This window comes from Rhinatrema bivittatum, chromosome 6 (assembly GCF_901001135.1).
Source record: "Rhinatrema bivittatum chromosome 6, aRhiBiv1.1, whole genome shotgun sequence".
Lineage (NCBI taxonomy): Eukaryota > Metazoa > Chordata > Amphibia > Gymnophiona > Rhinatrematidae > Rhinatrema > Rhinatrema bivittatum.
In genome coordinates this window covers 180,786,189-180,813,043 of record NC_042620.1, presented here as the reverse complement: position 1 = coordinate 180,813,043, position 26,855 = coordinate 180,786,189, and the positions used below count along the sequence as shown (strand labels likewise).

The 26,855-nt window shown below is 45.0% G+C and overlaps 1 protein-coding gene across 1 annotated transcript in view; it reads left to right on the top strand.

Annotated features, from left to right (window-relative positions):
- ORC2 (origin recognition complex subunit 2) overlaps positions 1 to 15,961 on the top strand; it is a 91,446-nt gene extending 75,485 nt beyond the window's left edge. The window contains 6 exon segments of the mRNA XM_029606219.1: positions 3,463 to 3,609; positions 4,503 to 4,625; positions 4,628 to 4,673; positions 12,649 to 12,710; positions 13,738 to 13,856; positions 15,228 to 15,961. Coding sequence (XP_029462079.1) covers positions 3,463 to 3,609; positions 4,503 to 4,625; positions 4,628 to 4,673; positions 12,649 to 12,710; positions 13,738 to 13,856; positions 15,228 to 15,314 — 584 coding nt within the window. The 3' untranslated portion in view covers positions 15,315 to 15,961.
- Positions 15,962 to 26,855: the final 10,894 nt, after the last annotated feature.

The window sequence follows — 26,855 nt, the reverse complement described above, 5'->3', positions numbered from 1 at the left end:
GCTTTAAATGTTGTCTCCTGGAGACAAGCAATCGCAATATCAGCACGCTGCAGATCTTTATATAGTAATTTACGCTTACGGTGCGTATTCAGTCCCTTAACATTAAAGGACTGTACCTTAAAGGTAGCCATCCGGACAAGTGATGGTGCATTTCAAGTGCCCCAGCGTATATAGAGCAGACAGAGATAAGAGCAGGAGAGGTCCCCCCATGAAACAAGAGACCAACTAAACATAGTACCAAGCAGCACGTAGCCCTCAGTGAGCCGGGCAGTAAACAACAAGGCAATGCCACTCCCAGAGAGGAGATCCCCACTATTCCCCATTCCCCCCCCTCCCAAAGGAACCACAATCATCTCTTGGGTCCCCCATCATCTAGGGGTGAGTGAAGACAGCGTCCCAGGTGCCGTCCCAACCCGGCAGCATCAGCATATTATCAAACATATAACCAGTAACCATACCCTCCACGTCCGGTTGCGGCTTAACAAGAAACAGTGTCAAAGCCTTCAGAGCCAAAGCAGCCAGATCATGTAGGGGCTCTGTTCGCGATATCTGGATCCGGGGTGCGTCGCAGTCTCTTTCCCCCTTTCCCATCCGCTGCCAGCGAGGTTCCTCCCTGCGGTCGGCACGTGGCGAGGAAGATGGCGGCAAATCCGTCACAGTATAGCCAAGGTCCTTCAAGATGCCCGCCGCTTCATGCACGGATTGTGCCTTGTGCGTTGTACCTTGCACAGTAAAGCTGAGGCCAAAGGGGAAGAGCCAGCGGTACCCGGATGTTTTCTTTAATCAAAACAGCAGTAATAGGTTGTCATAGCCTGGCGTTTCTTCATAGTAGTCGGGAAACATTAGCATAGACTTGCACATCATGTCCCTGCAGCTGCACCTTCCCCCTCTGGCGCGCCAGGGCCAGGATCTTCTCTTTCACAGGGAAATCATGGAAGCAAGCGATCACATCCTTGGGTTGATTAGGAGCTCTCTGACCCTGGACCCTGTGAGCCCGTTCCAGCTTGACCACTAGAGACCCTCCAGAGCCTGCAGCATTTTGGTTTGCATCTTGCTCTAATAAATCAGTGCAAAGCTCTGTAATAACTTGCACACAGTTAGCAAAGTCAGAGGTCTCAGGAATGCCCCGAAAGCGCAGATTAGCCCTCCTATTCCTGTTTTCTAAATCTTCCAGTTTGGAGGAGAGTTGCTGAATTTCACTAGCCATTTCCTTATGGCTATTCTGCAGCGAGCTCATTTTATCTGCCTGAGATTCAGTGAGGGTTCATACTCAAAAAGCCTCCTCCCCATTTCACACAGTTCCTCCTTCATTTCACCCACCGTTTCACGGATCTCAGATTTAAAAAGAATTGAGATCGTGGCTGAGCTCCCCAAACCAAGCCTTAAAACTCACCCCGAGTAGGGATTTCCGAATCGGGGAGTGCCGGTGCTGCAGCTGAGGCTCTCAGAAGATCGCTTCTCTCCCGTCACGGTGGCCATTTTGTTTTTTTCAGGAGAATTTTCCCGGGCCGATTTCTGGTAGGAAAAACTTGCAAAAGTCGGGTTTGGGGGCCCGATTCGGCCATCAGCAGCCTTCGGGGGTGAGCTTGGTGTTGGAGCCCGCGTCAAAAGGTGGAGGGATGGCTACGATATTATCTGGATCTATCCGGCATAGCCAGGAGCTCCAGGCTAGGCTGCCACTCGAGCCGCTGACGTCATCAGCCCCCCAGACTCCCAGGTATTCTAAGGACTGGAGGGCTTGAGGCTGCTCTTGTCCATGTTCACGACCAAACCGAGTTCCTGTAGGAGAGACCTGACCCTGAAGGCTCTCTTCCAACAACTTCGCCCGGATCAGCCCCGGCATTGCTTCGGGTCCAGAGTGCTGCCAGATAAGGTTTGTGGGCTGACCGGCCTCCAACTGGGGAGGGGCCGGACTTGGAAAAGTTCTGAGAATCCAGCCCTCCCTGGGCTTCCTCACAGTGCTGACACAGGAAGGATTCCAGGTCAGTCTGGCACAGCCCTAAATGTGGCAGGCAGCACAAAGGGAGTCTCGCTTGAGCTGCTTTGCTGCCGGGGCCATAATACTTTGTAGCTTGTGCGTTCAGCCCAGATAGTGCCGCTCGAGCTTGCACAGACCCGCCTCGGTACACGTAAATCTAAGTGGCCGGTTGTGTGTAGTTATGCACACAGGTGTGCGTTCATTAGGTGCACAAAGGGCTGGTCCTTGGCGTACGTACGGATCTGGAGAATATCTGAGGCCTGGTGCGAGGAACACGATGTGCCCCCATGAACAACCAAGATCACCGTGATTCTGGAATTTTTACAGGACGGCCTGGATAAAGGACTGTCCCTCAACTCCTTGAAGGTCCAGGTGGCAGCTCTCTCCTGTTTCAGGGACGAGGTGAACAGAACCCGCCTGTCGAGGCATCCGGACTTGGTACATTTCCTAAAAGGGGTTAAATACCTCCAATTACCCTTAAAGTGGCCTGGTTCCCCTTTGGGTCATTAAGAAAGGCAAAAAAGTGAAAATAAAGCAAAAGAAACTAAAACAAGACAAAAGAACAGTAAAATAAGCAACAAAAAAAAAAAAGCACCAACCAAGTGGCAGGCACTGCCGTATGAAGTGCCAGGGTTTTACTCCTGGGCTAAATGTCTGCTGCCCAGGCTGGTTGGGTCTGCTGGGCATGTTGTAGGGGTAGCGTTCACAGCCACTGAGGAGTGATACCTAGTGATTGGACTGAGGGCCCACGACTGCAGGGCTTCAAGTGTTGCCCCCAGTGCATGCTTCCCCAACCAAGGGCTGTCGCTGCAGTATCAGGGCTGAGTGAGCTGGGAAGGGATATAACATAGGGGAAAACTCCCTGGGTAGCAGTGAATGAAAATTCATGGTACTGTAGCCCAGAGGAAGCCAGTTCTGGTTGAGCTTGAAAGCACAAAGAAGCAAGAGGAAACTGCTGGACAAAAAAAGTAAGAGCCAATAAAAAGTTGGGAGGAGAAAAATTTACCCTGGCTCCTGAAAAGTTTTGACTGACACCCAAGTTTTCTAAATACTTTCCCATCCCTGATTATTATTTGTGTTAATTACCAGAGTATAGCCCTGGCTGTTTTAAGGAAGCTTGTGTTGACTGTGGCATAAAGTACATCCTGGGGAGGATTAGGGCATTCGTATTTGTTTCTGGTATTGTATGAGTGTTGTCTATACTGGTCCTCAAAGGCCACACACAGGTCTAATTTTTTGAGTTCCCAAAATATACAAAATGAACTCTCTTCTGTCTATGCAAATGTATCTGAATATTCAGTGTAAACATCCTGGAAACCAGACTTGTTGAGAACCCCTGCTCTAGAACAGGAAGAGGTGTTCAGTACCAAGAATGATACATATAAGAGGGGAATCAGAATTATATGTTAAACACATTTTGGAAATACTGTTTATGTAATCCTCGTCCCCTGGTTTTATAGTGCTTTTTTTTTTTTTTCTTGTAGATTCTTCCTTGGAGCTCCATCTTCTCATCCACAACTTGGACAGCCAAATGCTGAGAGGAGACAGAAGCCAGCAAATTCTAGGCCAGTTGGCATCTGTTCCCAACATATATGTAATGGCCTCCATTGATCATATCAATGCACCACTCAGTGAGTCCCAGTGCCATCATCTTGTTCCCTACATTCTAAGAATCTTTTGCCCCCATGAAATGAAATTAAGCCAACAGCAACCTGCATTACAAGCACAGGAAACGGGTGTTAGATTTAAAAAAACCTAGCTACTGTATCAGGCCTGCCACCTTCCATTTCTTATGTCTGGATTTTTAAAGTAGGTTAGCAAACTCTCATTTGTAAATCATGTTTCTCGACTACTTATTCCTCATATACTTTTAAATCCCTGTTTTCATTCTGAAAATAGTAGCCAGTTTATGGTTCCAGAACTCACACCAAAGTTAGTACAGAACAAACTGACTGGCCCATGGTACCTCAGTTTTTGATGCAACCGAGTGCAATTATGCTTCTACATTGAATCACTGAAACCAAGGTAGCATTTAGTGGATGCTGACTTTCATTGCATATTGTTTTTGGGGATTATGGGAATGTATTAGTTAATGGATTATGGAACATGGTACTAAAATTCTAAAAGCCCTTTCTTCCAATTTCACTCCACCACTTAATCACTGTATACAATCCTAGCTTGTGCACACTTTGGAACATGAGCTTTGTTAAACTAACAACTAGCAGTTGCGTAGAAAAGACATTTTTATTAGACTAACAAGTGTTTTCCCAGCATTTAAGCGTGCTGAAGTCTCTGTTGCAGCTTAGTAATCTAGAAAATTAGCATCTTAAAATGTTAGTAGCCTAATAAGGGTCTCATCTCTGTCTAGCTACTTTGTTGGCTTTCATGTATCAGAACCTATTTATGGTGGATTTGCACAATGTTTTTTTTTTTTAAACAAAAAGATGAACATAAGCCAGTTGTTTACAAGATCATATAGCTTTCCACTATGCTTTCCTGATTTTTGTCTGCATTTGACATACAGTGTGGGATCAGTCCAAACAAAGTCTCTTTAACTGGCTGTGGTATGAAACCACCACGTATAGTCCCTATCGGGAAGAAACCTCCTACGAGAACTCCTTGCTGGTGAAGCAGTCAGGAACTCTGCCCTGAGCTCACTAGTCCACGTCCTTCGCAGCCTTACTCCCAATGCCAGGTAGGGATTCACCTCTATAAAAAGTTTCGCTTTTCCTTGCCGCAAAGAAGCTGCAGCTCTCTATTCTATAGGGCAGGGTTGTCCAACGTATGGGCCCGCGGTCCGTCAAACCTTTCTTTCCGACCTGCGGATCGGGTGCAAGGGAGGGAGGGGTGCGGGGACTATCTGAGAGAGGATCAGGTGCGAGGGAAATTTCCCTTCCATATCTAGCAGCCGTTAAAGGAGCTGTTCCTAATTGAGGTCGCAGAATGCTCATTTGGGGTTGTGGCTGCCTTCCGATGTGGGGGGCCACTTCCGGGAAAACAAGCCCGCGCATTCTGAGCCACGTCCTGCAACAGGGGCGGACGGACCACTTGGGCAACATCTTGTCCTCCCATGTCCCACACTACCCCCTCACCTCCCAAACGCCGGCAAAGGCGATTAAGTTTCCTTTGCCTTCCTCTGCAGGCATCAGGGCCTTTCTGCTACACCGCATCCCACCCCCCTCTGATGCAACTTGCTGTTGTCGTGTGGGCAGGACGCTGTGTAGCAGAAAAGGCCCGACCTCAGCAAAGGAAGGCGAAGGAAACCTTTAATCGCCTTTGCCGCCGATTGACCCAGGACCGAGCAGGCGGGAGGTGAGGGGGTAGAATTGGGGATCTGAGGGTGGGGAGTAAGAGGGGAGAGGACAGTGTTTGTGTGTGTGAGCGAGCTGTAGCTGTGCTAGACCTGAAAGGGGGTGTGTGTGGGAGAGCTGGAGATGTGCTGGACTTAAGGACACACACACACAAGAAAGAGAGAGCAGAAGCTGCTTGAGGAGGGAATCAGAAAGAAAAGATGGTGTATGATCAGGTGAACAGTGAGAGACAGAAAAATTGCTGCAAAAGGGAGAGAAAAGGGGAGAGAGAGAAGAGGCTGCCTGAGGAGGGAGAGATGCACACACACACACAAGCTGCTGAATCGAGGAAGGAGAGAGAGAGAAGCTAGAGGAGCTGCATAAGGTGGGGACACATAGAAGTTGCTTAGGGAGGGGAGCAGAGGGAGAGAGTCTGTTTCGGTCCATTCCAGCTTTTACAGACATTCGTTGTAAATATTGACAGCAAAAATGGTGGCATCTGCGAGAGGAAGTAGGATGAGTAAAAAAAAAAAAATAAAGTTGATGTCAAACCATGTATTCAAAAGTTTGTGGTTGGATGACTTTTTTTCGTGGTGGAACATGTAGGTAAAGTGTTGTGCTTGATTTGCCAAAAAACAATTGCTGTTCAAAAGGAGAATAACAAAGCAACATTACACTACAAAGCATGCAAGTAAATTAGATAGCCTCATTGGTCAGCCACAAACTGATCGCATCAACTTGTTGAAACAAAGCATCGTCAGCCAACAGTATTTGTTTAAAGTAGCCAGTCAGAGTTCCAAAGCAGCAACAAAGGTCAGCTTTTTTTTTTTTTTTAATAGTTTATTTATCATTTTAAGAATTTACATTCATGAAAATTCAATTCAATTGAAACATGAGCAAAACAATTATATACCAAAATCTTGGTTTAAGCAAACAATTAAATCAGGGAAAATTATTAATTGATATTTATATTCACAGACTTATTCTTAAACCAATCTTTTAACAAATCAAACTTGAGAGAGATATGGGAAAATGACCTTTGGGGCAATAGATACTGGATATACATACTTATTACTTGTATTATGACAGTGGGGATAAGGTTGTTAATTTACGTTGTTCCAGAAAAGTCTGTAAGTGGTCGGGTAAAAGAAAAATATATACTTCATCTTGCTTTGAAATAAGACATTTACATAGAAATCTCAATATAAATTTATAACCCAAAGCAATAGCATCTTGCCGGAAGGCTAAAAAAGCCTTCCGTTTCTGTTGAGTTGATGCAGCTAAGTCGGGGAATACTTTCATTTCTTTCCCCAGGTAATTGATGGGGAACTTAGTAAAATATTTTTTCATAACAATATTGACATCATTAATTGATGAAAACATTGCCATCAATGTTCCTCTTTCAATAACCTGTGCCTGGGAATTTTCTAAAAAGTTAGTAAGATCACCCTGAAACATTTGATCTTCTGTTAAAGGTAATTGATTTCTAGGTTTGGGTAAGAAAAAACAGTTAATGATTATTGGAGAATCTTCCAATACAAACCCCAATGCTTCAATTAGAAATTTTTTAAGGGAAATTATAGGAGCTTCCCCAATTACTCTGGGGAAGTTAAGAAATCTTTGCGCTGCTTCAGGGACTGTATCCACATCGGAAAGTTGTTGTGCCTGAACTTAAAGAATGCAAGGTTTAATCCCCGTCAGAATTTTTACTTGGTGCTCAATGCCTTGGTTTGACACCCGCATTCAGCCGCCTAGTCCTCTTGTCGGCAGAACACCGACAAGAGGACTAGGCGGCTGAATGCGGGTATTAATTACCATGTGAACTTGACGGGTGTCAAACCAAGGCATTGAGCACCAAGTAAAAATTCTGACGGGGATTAAACCTTGCATTCTTTAAGTTCAGGCACAACAACTTTCCGATGTGGATACAGTCCCTGAAGCAGCGCAAAGCGAAACGTACGTCGGACTGCGCAAGCATCTTTAATATTGGAAGTTCATCCACTTAAAGAAATTCCTGAACAACCTTGATCTGCAAAGCGCGGTAGCGCTATAGATGAAATCGGAGGCGCTCAGCACAAGTAAGCAAACATCATCTCTTGGAAGCGCGATGGCGCTCAGCACAAGTAAGGCAAACACCGTCCTTTACTAACCTTAACACCGTCATAATTAAAAACATTTTTTACAACATAAAAAATTGAAAAAAATAAAAAATTGATTTAATAAAGCAGCAAGAAAAATTGATTTAATAATAAAGCAGCATTTTGAGGAATTAAAGACTGTAACGGACCGATGATTAAACATGACCCGTTGTGGTTGAAAGCTTGGCTTACTGCCTAACCAACCCAGGGTGGTATGATGGTCCATCGCCTTAAATAATTTATTGCACAGAAAAATGAAAAATTTGTACCTTGCAACGTCTTTTGTATAGAGATAAGTGGAGCTCATTGCATTTTTGCAATTAACTGTTCCTTTATAGTAGACTTCAATTACCCCAATATTGACTGGGTAAATGTATCATTGGTACATGCTAGAGATATAAAGTTCCTGGATGGAATAAATGACGTTTTTATGCAGCAATTGGTCCAGGAACCGACAAGAGAGGGAACAATTTTAGATCTAATTCTCAGTGGAGGACAGGATTTGGTGAGAGAGTTAACGGTAGTGGGGCCACTTGGCAATAGTGATCATAATATGATCAAATTAGAATTAATGACTGGAAGGGGGGCAGTAAGCAAATCCATGGCTCTCGTACTAAACTTTCAAAAGGGAAACTTGATAAAATGAGAGAAATTGTAAGAAAAAAACTGAAAGGAGCAGCTACAAAGGTAAAATGTGTGCAAGAGGCATGTTCATTGTTTAAAAAAAAACATTCTAGAAGCACAGTCCAGATGTATTCCACACATTAAAAAAGGTGGAAAGAAGGCAAAACTATTACCGGCATGGTTCCTAACAGTGAGCTACCCTCTCTCGAAGGCTCGCGTCTGAAGTGAGGACTAGCCAGTTCGGTGGGGACAGGCTTACACCCTTGCTTAGGTGAACTTCCTGTAGCCACCACTGGAGCTGAGAACATACTTCCATTGGGAAATGGAGGCGAGTTGAGTAGTCTTGCGATAATGGGTTCCAACGTGACAGCAGGGAGCGTTGGAGTGGCTGCATGTGTGCCCTCACCCATGGCACTACCTCTACGTTTGTAGCCATCATCAACCAGCTCACTTGGCCCATCAACTTCCTTATCCTTAAGGGGGGGGGGGGGGGGGGGAGAAGACTATCCTGCTTGGTGTCTAACCGGACTCCCAGGTACTCTAAGGTCTGGGAGGGCTTGAAACTGCATTTGTCTATGTTCACAATCCATCCAAGTTCCTGAAGCACGGGTGTGACCCTCCTGGTCACCTGAAGGCTCTCTTCCAATGACTTCGCCCAAATCAGCCAGTTCTCTAGGTAAGGGTGCACCAAGATTCCTTCTTTCCTCAGAGACGCCGCCGCCACCACCATAATTTTGGAGAATGTTCGGGGGCAGTTGCCAGGCCAAAGGGCAACAGCCGGAGCTGGTAATGGCAACCCAGAACCGCAAAGCATAGGAAATGCTGGTGGTCCTGGCGGATTGGAATATGAAGGTAGGCCTCAGAGAGGTCCAGGGAGGTTAAGAGCTCTCCTGGTTGTACGGCCATTATGACTGAGAGAAGAGTTTCCATGCAGAAGTGAATTATGCGCAGATGACTATTGACATTCTTGAGGTCCAGAATGGGGCGAAAGGAACCTTCCTCCTTGGGTACGATGAAATAGATGGAATAACGACCCATATTTTCCTGGAGTATAGGCTCCAGAGTTATAGCCCTAAAAATGAGGAGTCTTATCAACATAGATTTCACTGCCAGTTTCTTGTGCTAGGAGTGGCAAGGAGACATCATGAACATGTGCCGAGTGATGCTGCAAAATTTCAGAGCATATCCTTCTCATATGATGTCCAGTACCCATTTGTCCGACATGATCTCGACCCACCGCTGATAGGGGGCAGACTATCCCTCTTCTATCTCCTCGTCCCATGGATAGATCGGCCAAACTTCATTGGGGAGTTGGGGTTGAGCCTGAGCCCGAACCAGTTCCTCCTTTGGGTTGACTTCTCCAAAAGGACTGAGACCTTCCCAAATGTTGAGATGTCTGAAATGGCGAGTTTCTGTAGGGCCAAAAACACTGGGAACCCCTGGTCCGACCCCTCATAGGTGAGAGGCGCTACAACTTTTTTTTTTTTCCGGTAGCTGCGGCACTGGAGATTCACCCCATTTACTGGCCAACTTTTCCAATTCACTTCCGAATAGGAGGGATCTCTTAAAGGGCATCTTTGTGAGGTTTGCCTTAGAGATCGCATCCGCTGACCAATTTCGCAGCCATAGTTCCCTTCTTGCTGCCACCACTGAGACTACCTCACTGGCTGACATATGCACTAGGTCAGAGCTTGCATCCAGTTGGAATGCTGCGGCGAGCTCCATCACCTCTCTGGAATGCGCCCCTGAGCTATCTGCCTCTCTTGAGAGAAGCAGACATGAGTGAGCCACCAGGGCACAACAGGAAGCGATCTGCAGCATCATTGCTGTTGCATCAAAAGCTTGCTTAAGGATGGACTCCAGCCGTCTATCATGTGCCTCCTTCAAGGCCACTCCTCCCTCTACTGGGATAGTTCACTTCGAAATGGCGCAGACCAGGGTATCCTTTTTCGGGACATGCAGGTGTTATTTGGCCTCTGGATCCAGGGCCTCCAATGTCAGGCCTCCAATGTCAGGCCTCCTTTATAGCTGGCTTCCGGGGCATCCCAATCCAGGTCAATTAACTCCTGGATGGCTTCCAGCATCGGGGAAATAGCAAGAGGATTTCCGTAGAGACACTAGGATGGAGTTCTTTGGCTCAGACATAGTCTGTGCCAGGAACACCCAGGGTCTTCAGGGTCTGGGAAACCAGTGCCGGCAATTCGTCTCTGTGGAAAAACCATAACATGGTCTGGTATGGTTCCAAGCCAGGAGGGATTTCCCCGTCATCCAATGAGCTTGCATCCCCTTTGTCATCCATGGTGTCTGGGTCCCTGTCAGGGATACCCTTGGTGAGGCGAGGCATGCTAATAGGACTGGGAGGACAGGGCCTTTTCAGCTGGGGCTCAGTCCGGGTAGGGGCAGCAGCTGACTGCACCTGAACAAAGGCTTGAAGGCCCTGAAAGAATTCCACCCAAGAGAAGGTCACCTGGTCCATGCCTAGGCCAGGAGGAACTGGGGTAGGCGCCACTGAACTCTCGATGAGGACGCAGTCCCGGGATTGTTCAAATCTGGGGTACTACCAGATAAGGTCATGGCTGACCCATCCTCTGACTAGGAGGGGCTGGGCTTGGAGAAGTTCTGAGAGTCCAGCCCTCCCTGGGCCTCCTCACAGTGCTGACATAGGAAGGATTTGTCAGACTGAGCAACCCTAATATGGCAGGCAGCACAAAGAGTGTTTCTTGTGCATTCAGCCAGCTAGCACATAAATATAAAGTGGCCAGGTGTGCGCGAATGTATGTGTGTACTTACACACGTAGGTATGCATGCGGTTATGCGCACAGGCGAGTGCGTACTTATGTGTGCAGTAGGGTCAGCCCACACAGTGTATACAGACTGTCTATGGGGGGGAAAATGGCGATGCACGAAACTGCGCGCAAGATGGAGGCACCACCGCAGCCTGCCACATGGAGTGCCTCACTGAGCCTGAAGCAGAGCCTAGCCCATTGGAGGGCCACTCAACCTGCTCAGAAATCCCCTTCCCCTGCCCCAAAGGGATCGGGAACGTTGTCTGCCCAGTTTGCCGAGCAAGAGACCAAAGGAAAGACTTACCAGAGCCATTCCACCTCTCTGAATCGGAGTTCTTGTTTTACTTACCTGGGCTCAGCGCTTACCGGCTGTCTCCAGCTGCGGGGGGAGAGGGCATAGGCCTTCACCACTGAGCTCTGCTTCCTGCACCCGTTACCTTTCAGCTACTTCAGCAGCAAAGTCCATGCCGGGAACAAGCTACCAGACCAAGGCATACTTCTGAGGGATCTCAGAAATTGCCTCAGGAATTCTCAACTGGGGGAGGGACCATTAGGTATCACCACAAGAGTGGGGCTCGATCTTTCTCCAATTTAAAGGTAAAGTTTCCTCTTCTAAAGAGTACTGTGTTCCCAATAGGGAAGGCACAATTCACATCTGCTAGGAGATGGAGAGATACTAAATGGCTGAGGTCACTGCGGGGGTATAGCTAGGATGAGGTCAGCTTTGAAACCTGACTAAGTCTCTATCTGCTAGCAGGGGAGCACATCTGGCTACATGCTAGGAAAATTGTTTTAGTGCACTTACCAACTTGCTTCTCCCCCCCCCCCCCCCCCCCCCCCCCCAATAATCACATTTTTTTTTTTTAATAGCTTCCCTAGTCAAAAACTAGAACTACAAGCACCATCATACATTGGAGTAAAACCTTGAGAAGCTAGGACTGGCCTAAAGAAATAAGCTCTGTCTGCTTTGACACACGCTGCCACAAAGCAATTCTCCCATGAATTGGTTTATTTTATTCTTATTTGTAATTCTCATTTATATAGCTAACTGTATAACAGTAAGGGATATGGGAGACTGCTGCCACCTTTCTCTTAACCAGGCATCCTCCAGTCATCCCCCAGTTTAAATCTGCAGGGCCCTTTGTAGTCTTTAGGAGCTGCTGGCTCCATGTCTTTTAAATAAACTGTAGAACTGCTGGAATGCACCTGGCAAGGAGAAAAATGTGCAGAACCAGTTCCTTATCCGAAGGCAGCTGTTTACCAACCCCTCAAGCAGAGGATATTTGAAGCATGCATCAGGTTTGTTTGAGAAGAGGAGGCTATTTGACTTTTGGAAAATTCCTGTATTGGATTCAGGCAGCTGAGATAAATTACTCATTTTTCACTGGGGAGTTGGTTGCAGGTTTACAAATTATCAGCATTTCAACCAAAAACAAAAAACATGAGCATTTTTGGCTGATAGCCTTTAACCATTTATAATGCTTAAGTGTAATTTTTAGCCAGGCATTGGTTTACTTTGATGGCTGATTAAGTTACTTGCACTACTGCTGTATTGTCAAGCTGCATACTGTAGATTGTGGAATGTTGCTGCATTGCTCTACCTATGTGATTAGTGTTTTTTTTATTGCAGTTGTAGAGGGAACATTAACTGTGGTATTACCTACCTGTCATAATCAAAGCAGTCTTATTCTCTGTCGGTACTATACACAGTAATGTGGCTTTAGCATTTGTTGTACTGCCAGAATAATATTGGTTGTGTATGCGGAGGGAGTGGTTTCATAGTCATTTTGCCTCATTCTCTTGAAAACTTAGTAGTTTTTGGTATTTTTCAGAGGGATATTCAGGCTTCTCGCAGAGTATCAGCTGGCAAACAAGGATAACCCATCATATGCAGGTATCTGATATTTAAATATAGCATAAAACTGGTTATGTTATTTCAGTGTTTGAATTTGATTCTCTTCTGATAGCCAGTTGTCTCTGTATTACTTATCTGAGTGATAATGGACAAAGGCAAGAGTGCTTGTATTGATTCTGTGATCAGTGGTGCACCTAGACCTGCAAAATATTTTGGATGCATTCAGTTTGTGCCAGTTGGTTGGGACATCCCAATGTCTTTTTCCTTTTTTGAAACTTTTGGGAAGTATATCCTATCCAAAATGAATCACAAAAGTGTTACTAGTTTGTGTTTTAAATGTATTTGCTTTGATTCTTCACCATCTTCTATCAAATGCATTAACTAATTTCATTCAAGTTCCTTGCTGCACTGTAGCATGTAGAAGTTGATTTTCCCTGGGAAATGTTGCCAAAGAATTCATAATATAAAAGGACATAAAATTTAGTGAATTAAAACATCTTGTATTCCTCATCTTCCAAACAAAAATTCATACAGTGCAGAGCACAAATTGAATAATCATAAAATCACAGAGCTAAAACACTCACAAAAATTATACATCCAGTAAAATTAAGCAATAAACAGATTTATCAGTCATCCAAAAACTTCTTTAAAAAACTTGGACTTAATGTGCTTTCTGAACACCTTCAAATCACTCTCTTCTCTGAGCTGCACTGGCAGTGAATTACACAAATAAGTGGAGAACAAGTCTCTTGTTGGGAGTGTGTAGTGACTACTTTCTTCACACAGTCTGGTATGTCAAGGTAGTCGTACTTACCAGCAGTTTAAATAAGCCAATATTCATTTCCTAAAATTCTCTGGGCTCCTGTCCTGCAGTACCCTTGTATTCCTGGATGAAGTCTTGTTAGTAGGTATCGCAAATCATAATTTGAAGATTTTGTAGCTGTATTTGTCCTGGGTATCAGGGCAAAGTCTTTAAAGTTTTGTCTGTGAAGAGACAGATTCTAGAGCCTGTGTGTTCCTGTATGTTGCCAGTGACTCTGATATGTTTTTCTGTCTCCTGTCACAGGTCTCTCTTTCCAAGATTTTTATCAGCAGTGTCGTGAAGCATTCCTTGTAAATAGCAATTTGACTCTGCGGGCTCAGCTGACTGAATTTCGGGACCACAAGCTCATTCGCACAAAAAAGGTGAGCTAGAGCTGTTTCCTTTTTACTTTACATCTTTGAAAACCTACACCTTTGCAGTGGCACCTGTAATTCACTTTCGGGCGGATTTTAAATGCCCTGTTCGCGTAAATCCACCCGGATTTACGCAAACAGGGCCCTCGCGCGCCTATTTTGCATAGGCCGCTGGCGCGCACAGAGCCCCGGGACGTGCGTAAGTCCCGGGATTTTTTTAAGGGGGCATCTCGGGGGCGGGACCGGGGGCGTGGTCGAGGCCTCTGGACCAGCCCCCGGGTCGGATGACAGCGCGCGTAGATTTACGTCTGCTTCTAGCAGGCGTAAATCGAGGGACAAAGGTAAGGGGGGGTTTAGATAGGGCCAGGGGGGCGAAAGAAAGTTCCCTCCGAGGCCGCTCTGATTTCGGAGTGGCCTCGGAGGGAACGGAGGCAGGCTGCCCGGCTCGGCGCGCGCAGGCTGCCCAAAATCGGCAGCCTTGCGCGCGCCGATCCAGGATTTTATAAGATACGCGCGGCTATGCGCGTATCTTATAAAATCCAGCGTACTTTTGTTTGCGCCTGCTGCGCGAACAAAAGTACGCGATCGCGCTCTTTTTTAAAATCTACCCCTTTATATTTAGGCAACATCACACCTAGCTTGTTCTGCACTGACCTAATTGAGAAGAGCATAGCTGTTTGAATGCTAGTTCCTTATTGGACTAAATAGACTTGTATCACCTATAACTTTATTTCTAAGTAGTCAGTTGGACTATTACTACTACCACACTGCTTTGTTTAATATTCTACGTGAATGCCTTTTCTTGTAACCCAAAGATCACCAGTTTTACAAGGTACATCACTTTCATGCTTTTTGGTGTGGGTCAGGCCCTTGTTCTTCTGGCACTGGGCAAGAAAAATAGCTGCACTTTCTGTAAATTGACTTTGTCATCACCAAGAGGGCTTTATACATTCAATTTATTTTCTTCACTTAATAATTACTTGAACTGTAGGATTCAGACCTGGGCCTGTAAGTCTTGAGACCTCTCTTCCATTGTTTCCCCCACATTTTTCGTTGTGCTGACTGTACTTGCTATTTCTCAGGGCCGGGAAAGCTCCATTTTCTAACACAGATTTGTTTGCTCTGAAATGGAAGAGTTTCATCAGTCTGAAGTCTTTATTCCTGTTGAGTAGACTTTTTTGAAGCCATTTAATGAAAGGAAATTAAATAGGTTTCACCAAATAGTTAAATATAAAGTACTTGAATCTGATACTATGCATCTCCTTTTCATTGCTTAGTACAATTGCCTTAACTCTATCCCCTGTATTGAATTGTTGAGCTATATGAAGCTGAAATGCTTAAGACAAAAACCTTGCTGACTGATGTTATGGTGCTTCGCAGGGTGCTGATGGGGTGGAGTGCTTACTGATCGCAGTAGACTTTGGAACGTTGACGGGTTTCTTTGACATGGAGGACAAAGAAGTATGAAACAATTCTCCTTTTCCAGCACAGAAACAAATCAATAGTGGCACTTGCACTCTGAAAGCATTGCTACCTCTGAGCTGCTCCCTGAGAGATCTTCAGCTAGCTGGAATCAAAGAGATTTTGGCAAGCTGTTACATGAAGAAAAAATGAGCCTCTGATCTGTAATGTCTAAGCCACCAAGGTGCCTTTTTAGACTAATCTATCCTGGACCTGTGCCTAAAGTTTATATTTCATCTGATAAAAGCTGGCCATGCCTGTAGAAGCACTGCATGGTACTAGCTGGTACTTTTTGTTGACTAGATGGAAAACTGAGCACATAGCTGGCTATGAATAATCATCAGTATAAACTTTAATGTTGAGGTCCTACCCATAGTGCATATGCATGGATACAAAATTTATGCCATATTCAAAAAGTGATAGTCTGTGTACCTCACTAACCAAGTGACAGCTAGAATCAAGGACACCTGCATCTGTTAACACTTATGTGGAAGCTATAAAGATTGTCTCCTGCCAAGAAGCTTTGAGTTTAGACAGAAAACTCTATGGCAGGCCTAGATGACAACTATGAACAACTACTGCTTTACTTTACTGCTGGAAAATATTATAAATGTCAAGTTATGTTGAAAGAATAAAGTGTTGTGTCACTCTTGGTTGTAGCATTCTTGTGTACTGTGGAAAAAATATCTACAGGCAAATTTTCCCTAGGTAATTTTCAAAGGGAACCATACATATTTTTGGGGAAAAAGTACCTGTGGATGTTGCATCTACCAGTAGCTATTAGAAAAAACTATTCCCACCCCCTTATAAAAGAGGAACCACTAGCTTCAGATAGGATTGAAGCTTGTTTATTGAACCATAACCTAAGAAAGCAACTTGCTTTTCCTTCGCCTTTTGCAAGAAGGTTGCTTCACTGAGGATTTTTTTTTTAAAGTTACTTGACACTATTCTACAACAGACTTGTAAGCAAACTAGACATTTATTTACAGTAATTTTTACAGCATGCTATGTTGCCAGCACTTCTGTTCAAGGTGTATTACTTGTATATTCAACAATAAATCACACTCACAAAATGCATTAACTAAAATGTCTTCTATCTGGGGACTGACCACAATGGCCAAGGATGTCAAGTTTTCATGACTATGATGCATCAAGGATGTTGATTTCAACTTGAGCTTATAGAGAAGCAGTTTGGGTTTTAGTCCAGCCCATCGGTATCCACATCCGAGTCATTGACACAAAGACAACTTGATTACTTTGTACATCTTTCAGAGCCAGGCCTTAAAACCATCCCAATTAGGGTTCACCTTAGTGCAATTAGCACTTACCATCACTACATCAAAGGTAAACCTATCTCCAGGGCCAGCGCAAAATATTTGGTACCCGAGGCATGCACCCTATCCCCCAACTAAAAGATTGGTGGCAGATCCAGCATCGTGCTCCCTGCTTTAGTGGTGGTGGCTCTAGTGTAGCACCACTCTGACCTCATGCTGCCAGGATTTTGCTGCCCCCAGAATCATGGCACTCTAGATGACCGCCTAGCTTGCCTAATGGAAGCATTACCCCTGCCCATCTCTGCTTAGCCTTTAGTTATTCAATTCATGCAGGCAGGCTTTGCTTCATTTGAAGCCTCCCATCATACTTCCTGCTCTATAATCAAATCTCAGTGTGGTATCTACTCTTAGCCTACAGACCTGTAGTCTTTATTTATTTTTTTTTTAAGTGGGAGCCGTTTTGGATCCAATGGGGGGTAGGGTCTAATGAATATGTATGAAACACTATTGCCTACAAATGAGGCAGTTTGCATATTGATTAGAGACATCCTGAAAACCTGATCCAGTTGTACTTGAGCACCAGAGTGGCCCATCCTTGTCAAGGTGACATTCACTTTATACCAACTTTTTCAAAATACAGTGGTCGATGCACCACCTTGCTCCCGCTGTTAATTTGCCAGGCTTAAGTCTGCTGCAGAGTTTTTTCATAAGCTCCAGCTGGGAACAATGTCCTCTAAGGGGTCATAGTCTCACACTAGGGAGCAGCTAAAGGTCATGGTCAGCCCCAAGCGAAGCTGAGTGTTCAAATGAGACACTTAAAGGCACAGACTCTTCTCTTTGAGGCATCAGATGAAAATAAGTGAGATGAAATCAAGCAACTTGCTGGGGCAAAAAATGACCAGTATTGCCCAGAGGTACTGGCACCACTGCACCATGTGACATACAAAAAACCCCAACAACTTAGAACTGGTAAAAAAAAAAAATCACCTAAGAGGTCTAAAGAATGAAAAAAAATCTTCAAGCTGCATCTCCACAAGGTCTTCTACTACAGCAGCTGTGAGATGAAATATGACTTGCAGCCGCTGTGGGGGAAAAAAATGAGATTTAGGAGCCCCATGTGGATACAGCGGTGTGGGCAGAACTGCAAATGCAGTGAGGCATTCTCGAACCTTTGAAGTTAAAAGTTCTGTGCTGGGCTCCATCTGATGATGTCACCTATTGCATATGCTAGTAAACACTAAATTACCAAAGACCAGAAAGAGAAGAATCCTTTTATTATTTATTTAGTGAGAGCTGTCATCCTGCTTGTTCAACTATATCCACAACTTTGGCCTCCGTGCCGTCTGCACACTTGTCCCTATTGTCTGCAAGAGTCTCTTTCTCCCTTCAGGGTATCCTCCCTCTCTCTATATTCAAACTTCAGCCACAGGATCAGTGGCAATGGATGATTCTTGCTCTATTTATGAAGTTAGGCAACATTCCAGCTACTTTCCCACATGCTTCTCTCCCATCCCCCTCCTTAGACAATCACATCCACTAATAAACCTCCTCCCCTGTTGACATTTAAAATTTCCCAAAGAGCTCTTAGGATTACTTGTAACTACTTTCTGAGCTGCAAAAATATTTTTTTGCTTCCTTACTTCTCCAGCAATTTTTTAAAATAAATATAATTGATTTTGAAATTTATGCTGTCTGCCCATTTGTAATTAACAAAGCTTAAGAGTTTACAACCATAAGAACATAAGATATGCCCATACTGGGGCAGACCAAAAGTTCATCAAGCCCAGTACATGTTTCGAACAGTGGCCAATCCAAGTCACAAGTACCTAAACCAGGGGTCAGGAACCTTTTTGGCTGAGAGAGCCATAAACGCCACATATCTTAAAATGTAATTCCATGAGAGCCATACAATATGTGCATTTTATGTAAGATCACACTTTTAAAGTACAATAAGTCTCTGAAAATATTACACCAGGCCTTAAGACACCAATACATCTCCTATTAGGAAAATGGACCAAGTCAGGCTGCTATAGAGTCCTACACAGAAACTACACGCCAGCAGAAAACCTCACCTGAATCACGTGCTGTCCCTCACCTAACATAGAATAAACAGACCAAAACGCATTACAAGAAGCATGCAGAAAAAACTGAATTGGAAACTGCAACAAGCCAGAGTCTCTGTATGCAGTGTAACAAAGGAAAAAAGAAACATCACCCATCCTTATAAAACAAATCAAGAAATATAAAATCATCAGCAGTAAAACTGTACTAACAAAAAGAACATATTTCGAAACAGCTGATGAGTGGAATATCCAATAATTAAAAACTCATATAAAACATTTCCAGATACCAACAAAATATTTCAAAATAGCAGACACAAAGACCCAGTAATGAAAAATAATAAGGATACAAAAATCTTTTTGCTCTGCATACCTGGGAACATTTGATATCCAGATGTCCTGAGATTGTTCTGAATTAGCAGGAGGCGGTGTGGTTTGCTTGGAACTTTCTCCTCTCTGTCACATACCAGCGCTCTCTCTCACACTGGCTCTCAATGACACACCTATACACACATGCTATCTCAGTACTCACATATACACATGTTTTTTCTCTCACTTATATAGGCTCTTACACATTTACACACATGCTGTCTATCTTTTCACGCTTACACACACACACAGGCTTTCAATCACATAAATACATGTCTTTTTCTCTCACACACAGACTCTCATTCACATGCTTACAAACATGTTCTCTCTCTCTCTCATTTAAACACAGGCTCTCAATCACATACTCACATGCTCCATCACCTAAACCAGCTCTCAATCACACACAGACACACATGCTCTCTTACTTATACACACAGGCTCTTAATCATACATACACATGATTTCTCTCACACACAAGATCTCAATCATACACACATACTCTTTCACACAAACAGGTTTTCAATCACAAACTTACACATACAGGTTCCCATGGTAAACTTACATTCATGTTCTCTCTCTCACAGGCAAGCTCTCAATCACAGACATACTCTTTCACATATACAGGCTCTCAATCATTCACATACATGCAATCTCTCACTCACACACACAGGATCTCAAACACATGCTTGCTCGCTCATTCACTCTCTCTCTCCCCCTCCCCCACCCCGGGAACTCGCAGCAGCCTCCTCCCAACGCTAACCTCCTTCATTTTCAGCCCTCGCGGAGGCGGAGTCCCATCGGCCGCAGTTGAAGCTCTTCATTTTCCATCGAGCCGCGCTGCAGTCTTCTTTTCGTCGCGCATGCACCCGATGCTCTCCACTTCCTCTTCCGGGCCGCGGGGGGCGGGGCGGGAAGAAGAGAGCACGCCGGTGCCGCTGACTCCAGCTGTCCTGCCGCGTTTCACCCGGGCTGACAGCATTTTAAGCCCGGGCGGAGGAGGACCGGGGAGCAGCTGGGTCAGCGGGGGACTGGAAAGTGTGGCGACACTTGTCTGCGAGCCAGATGCAGCCCTCAAAAGAGCCATATCTGGCTCGCGAGCTATGGGTTCCCGACCCCTGACCTAAACATTAGATATGGATTTTTCCTCTAGGAACTTATCCAAACCTTTTTAAAACTGTTACACTAACGGCTGTAACCACATCCTCTGGCAATGAATTCAAGAGCTTAACTATGCACTGAGTAAAAAAAAATATTTGATTTGTTTAAAATGCACTACTTGCTAACTTCATGGAGGAGCCCCTGGTCCTATTATCTGAGAGTAAATAACCAATTTACATTAACTTGTTCAAGTCCTTTCATGATTTTGTAGACAACAAAATTGCTTACCTTGTAATAAGTGTTATCCCAGGACAGCAGGATGTAGTCCTCACATATGGGTGCCGTCACTGACAGAGCCCTATTGCAGGGAAAACTTCTGTCAAAGTTTCTAGAAACTTTTGACTGGCACTGTGAGGCCACTGAGCATGCCCAGCATGCCATGATATTCTCTGCCACAGGGGTCTCACTCTAGTCTCGTATTGTAGCAATAAGCTTTAGCAAAAATAAAATAATAAAAGGTATGAGACCCAACTCCGCGGGGTGGCGGTTGGATTCTGTGAGGACTACATCCTGCTGTCCTGGGATAACACCTATTACAAGGTAAGCAATTTTGCTTTATCCCAGGACAAGCAGGATGCTAGTCCTCACATATGGGTGAATAGCAAGCTAGAGGCTGAGTCATTTTATATTGAGGCAACAGTGAAGTATTGTTGTTGAAAATGAGTCAGCCGAAGATCACAGCAGGTTGGTTGTAGAAGGAGTTGGGTTTAGACTGGAAGCAAGTTCTTTAAGACAGATTGTCCATAGGCTGAATCTTGTCATCCTTCTTTGTCCAAACAGTAATGAGCTGCAAAGGTGTGAAGAGAACTCCATGTTCCTGCTTTACATATGTCAAGGATTGGCACTGAACGATAGTGTGCTACTGAAGTTGACATTGCTCTTACTGAATGTGCCTTTACTCGCCCTTGGAGAGGAAGGCCTGCTTTTTCATAGCAAAACTGTATGCAATCTGCTAGCCAGTTGGATAGAGTATGTTTACCCACTGCTTTACCCAGTTTGTTTGGGTCATAAGAAACAAAAAGTTGATTGGATTTCCTGTGGACTACAGTGCGGTTTAAGTAAAAGGATAGTGCACACTTACAGTCCAAGGTATGTAAGGCCCATTCTCCTTGGTGAGAGTGAGGCCTTGGAAAAAATGTGGGTAAAACTATGGATTGGTTCAAGTGGAATTCCGTGACTACCTTGGGGAGGCATTTTGGATGTAGACGGAGAACCACTCTGTCATGTAGGAACTTTGTATAGGGTGAGTAAGTGACAAGTGCTTGTAACTCACTAACCCTTCTAGCTGATGTAATGGCTATGAGGAAGATAGTCTTCCATGTGAGAAATTTATCATCACAGGAATCTATGGGCTCAAAAGGAGAATGCATGAGTCTTGTTAAAACTAGATTTAGGTCCCATTCTGTGACTGGAGGCCGAAATCAGTGGTCTAAGTTGAGTTAAACCTCTCATAAACCTGCTGACCAGAGGTTGTGTGGAGACTGGTGCAATTCCCAACTTGTTATGGTAAGCTGAGATTGCACTTAAGCGTACTCTTACAGATGAAGTTTGGAGACCAGATTCTGAAAGATGATATAAGTAGTCTAGAAGAGAAGTAGTGGGGCAAGTGAAAGGATCAATATTGTTTCGTCTGCACCACAAAGTAAATCTTTTCCATTTGGAAGAATAATTCTTCCGTGTGGAAGGTTTACGTGAAGCTATGAGCACTTGAGATACATTGGTTGAAAGATTGAGTGGTTGTAAAATCAAGCTTTCAACATCCATGCTGTCAGGGATAGGGATTGAAGGTTGGGATGGCGCAACCGACCCTGCTCTTGAGTTGTGAGAGTGGGAGCTACTCCCAGGTGAATGGGATCCCTGACTGAGAGGTCTAGAAGTGTGGGGAACCATACTTGTCGAGGCCAGTATGGGGCTATGAGTATCATGGTCCCCTTGTCCTGTTGCAGCTTCACTAGAGTTTTGGTTATGAGCGGTATCGGAGGATACGCGTATAGAAGGCCTGAGTTCCAAGGGCGAGCAAAGGCATCCTTGGCTGGCTGATTTTTCTGTTTGTGTAGAGAACAAAAATTGTCCACTTTGTGATTCAGATGTGACGCAAAGAGGTCTATTGTTGGTTGTCCCCAACGTTGAAATATCCTGGTCACTACTAAGGGATCCAGGGACCATTCATGTGGTTGGAATTGACGACTGAGTCGATCCGCCACTACATTGTGAATGCCTGCCAGATAAGTGGCCCAGAGAAACATTGAGTGGTTCAGGGCCCAGCCCCAAATCTGTGCAGCTTCTTGACAAAGGAGATACGAGCCCATACCTCCTTGTTTGTTGATGTACCACATGGCAACTGTGTTGTCCGTTTGGATGAGAACAGTCTTGTGTGAAAGGCAGTCTTTGAACGCATGTAGCGCATAACGTATAGCTCGAAGCTCTAGGAAATTGATTTGAAATGTTGCTTTGAGTTTTGTCCAAGTACCTTGGGTTTGCAGAGTGTCTATGTGAGCTCCCAACCCAAGGTGGATGCATCTGTAGTTAACATTATTTGTGGGACTGGTTGTTGGAAGGGTAGGCCCTTGCGCAAATTGTCCTTGTTTACCCACCAAAGTAGAGAGGAACGTAGCTGGTGGGTTACTTGAATTGGAGAATGCAATGGTTGAATGGCTTGGATCCATTTAGATCTTAAAGTCCATTTAGTTACCCTCATGGCTAGTCTTGCCATAGGAGTGACATGAACTGTGGAGGCCATGAGGCCTAGTAAGGTTAGAAACTGATCAGCTGTTGCTTGTTTCTTTGAGTGAATAGAGTTTGCCAACAGGGTCAGTGTTTCTGCTCGATCCTGTGGTAGAAAAGCCTTTGCAAGGATGGTGTTCAATTCTGCTCCTATGAATTGAAGCAGGTGAGATGGAGTAAGATGGGACTTTTGATAATTGATGAGAAAGCCCATGGAGTAAAGTGCAGTAATTGTGCAAATGAGAGAAGTTAGAGCTCCTTGTTGAGATTGACTTCTGATGAGCCAGTCGTCTAAATAGGGAAATACATGGACACTTTCCTTGTATAAGTGTGCTGCTATTACTGCCAGACATTTGGTGAACACTCTGTGAGCAGTGGCAAGTCCGAATGGCAGAACTCTGTATTGGAAATGCTGACGACCTACCATGAAGGTCAGGTACTTGCGATGAGGAGGGAATAGTGGAATGTGAACATAAGCGTCTTGAAGATCCAGAGAACAAAGCCAATCTCCTTTTTGAAAAAGTGGAAGCATGGTGCCTAGAGAAACCATCCTGAACTTTTCTTTCTTCAGAAATTTGTTGAGATTTCTGAGATCTAGGATGGGACGAAGGCCTCCTTTTTTCTTTGGAATGAGGAAATAACGGGAATGGAATCCTCTGCCCCTCTGAGACCAGGGTACCAGTTCTACAACCCTGGCTTTCAGAAGGGTGGATAATTCTACTTGTAATTGAAGTTTGTGATTTTCGTTGAGATGGAAATGACGAAAATCTGTGGGAATTGAGAGGAAATTGAGTTGGTATCCTCAAGATATTATGGACAGAACTCATTGGTCTGATGTTATTGGTATCCAATTGTTGTAAAATTGGGATAATCTGCCTCCCACTGGAAGTTCTGGCTGAGGATTTGAGTATGAGTTCTCTGGATGAAATTTCAAAAACCAGCAGAAGGTCCTGTTTGTGGAGCAGGTTGGGGCCTAGCTGTTCTTTGTTGCCGTGGTTGCGGTCTTTGCTGGGTTCTGGAGGGCCTGGGTCTAGATGCAGGAGGATAATATCTTCTCTTTCGGTAGAAAGGCCGTCTGGTGTCTTTCCGTGGAGGCCTACGGCCAGTGTGTATGGGGGGGTCTTGTGGGAGGGAAGACAGTTGTCTCAATGTTTCTGTGTGCTCTTTTAATTGAGACACAGCATCCTGCACCTTGGATCCGAATTGTCTCCTAGGCAGGGGAGATCCACTAACTTATCCTGGACCTCTGGCCTGAGGCCTTTAGCCAAGCCCACCTTCTGGCGCTGATGCCTGATGCAGCCACTGGTGAAGCCGTCTCAAAGCCATCGTAGGCAGCTCGGACTTGATGTTTTCCGGCCTCTAAACCTTTGTTGATGATGGCCTGTGCAGCCTCCTGGTATTGTGTGGGAAGAGATGGAACAAACTCCTCTATTTGTTTCCATAAGTTTCTCTGGTACTGGGTTATATAGAGGTGATAGGACGAGATTCGAGAATTCAACATTGCACCTTGAAAGACCTTACGACCCAGGGAATCCAGAAACCTATAGTCTTTACCTGGGGGATTTGATGAGTGAACTCTTGTTCTTTTAGATCTTTTCTGCGCTGATTCAACTACCACTGACTGGTGGGGAAGTTGTGATTTTTGGTATCCAGGAGTGGATTGCACTAGATAGGTACTATCCATTCTTCTATTGACTGCAGGAACAGAGCAGGGATGTTCCCAAAGGCAATGTTGTAGCTGTAAGAGAACATCATGGATTGGAATTGCCACCACCTGTTTTGGAGGGTCAACGAATTGGAGTACCTCCAAGGTCTGTTGTCTAGTATCCTGTTCTGTTTCCAATTTAAAGGGGATGGAGTCCGCCATCTCCTGCACAAATGTGGTGAAGGTGAGATCTTCTGGAGGAGATTGTTTTCTGGGATGTGGTGGTGATGGGTCAGACATAAAGCCTTCTGAAGAAGTGTCTGAAGCAGTGTCACTCCATGTATCATATTCTGGAGTTTTCTGTGGTGGTGCTGAGGGTTGAGGTGGGGGAGGAACACCAGAAGGTCCTGGTAAAGGGTCTTCAGGAGAAGAGTCCTCTTCCCTTGGATTGGATGGCAAAGAATCCAATAATTCCTGGTATCTTTTCTGCAGGATGTTATGCAGAGCTGCCTCTGTGGATCCTGGAGCCCCAGGAAGGAGTGGCACCGCTGTTGGCAACATTGGTATCGAAGAAATTGGTGTCTTTGATTTTCTCGTAGACATCGATGCCTTTCCATTTTTTCCTTGTGTTGGTGCAAGGGTGAATATGGGCATCGATGAAGCCATCGTTGTCGACCTAGTCTCTAAAAACAGAGGAGGCATCAAGATTGGAATCGATGGTGCGGTCGTCAGTGGTATCTATGCAACTGGCATCGGGAGTAATCCCGGCATCGGCAATGTCACCCTTGACTTCGTTGACAGGCAATGTCACCGGTACTGATACTGTCATCGATTCTACCGGCATCGGTGACGTCACAGGTGTAGAAGAAGTCACCAGCATAGGCGGTATCGCCAGCATCTGCATAGTTGCCGGCAATTGCTCTTTTAGGGCTTGCATTACCGCTTCTTTAATCAGTGCAGTTAAGTCCTGTGGCACGGGTGCCACCGGCATAGGAGGAGACATTTCCTGCGATGAAGTAGGCTGTAAAGACAACGACAAACCTGTTCCATAGGAAAAAAATCAGCAGAACCAGGGGTCACGATTTGAAGCTCCAGGGAGGAAGATTCAGAACCAATGTCAGGAAGTATTTCTTCACGGAGAGGGTGGTGGACGCCTGGAATGCCCTTCTGGAGGATGTGGTGAAGACCAGAACTGTGAAGGACTTCAAAGGGGCGTGGGATAAACACTGTGGATCCATAAAGTCAAGAGGCCGCCAATGAAGAGTGGGTGACTCGCCAGAATGACGGCTACTGCCTGGAGACAATACCCTTATTCAATAAACATACACATGCTTACTGTGACTCCAACATCGCTCTAAGCTTCAACAGCAAGAGGAAATGTGGAAAAATGGATTTACACTCACAAAGAGGGGAGTAGCTGGCTTGTTACGGCGGTTACTACCCCAAACCAAATAAGCCTGATGCTTCACCTTCAATGCACATACAGCATAGTTCTCTGCTTCAACGGCAGGGGAGAAGAAAAAAGGGTTCGCACTCACAAAGTGGGGAGTAGCTGGCTTGTTACGGCGGTTACTACCCCAAACCAATTGTGTCCGATACTTCACTTTCGATGCATATCCAGCATAGCTCCCTGCTTCAACAGCAGGGGAGAAGAAAAACAACCAATAAGGACTGTATAACATAGTCTGAGTAAAACAAATAAGCATGGGTGTAGCTTGCTTATTGCGGCGGTTACTACCCCTACTACCCCTAACTAATCAAGCTAGATATTTCAATGGTGGGGGTGGAAGGGAAATAGAACCAAGAGCTAAGAGAAACAGATAAGTATGAGAGAAAAAAACGTGTGAAGCTTGCTGGGCAGACTGGATGGGCCGTTTGGTCTTCTTCTGCCGTCATTTCTATGTTTCTATGTTACAGAGGTAGGCCTAGGTGACAGCGATGTATCTTTGTTTTGCCCGTTTCTTGCTTGGTTCCTCTTGGGAGTGGACTGATGGAGATGTCGAGGCATGACGATGCCGATGTTTATGTTTAGGCCTTACCTCAGTCTCCGATTTTGCCGATACCGTCGACGGGGTTGGCGATGCTTTATCTCCAAAACAGTCTGGTCTGCGTTTTTCCAGCAGGATTTTCTTGGTGATTCCTTCTGTGGCAGATTTTGTCGAAGTCAACGGTGAAGGAATGAGTTGCAGGTGGAAAAGTTGTTCAATTTTTTCCTGCCGAAGTTTGTCCTTTTGGTGTCATTTCCTGACATTGCTGACAGGAGGAAATATCATGGTTTTCGCCCAAACAGATGACGCATTCGAGGTGCGGGTCTGTG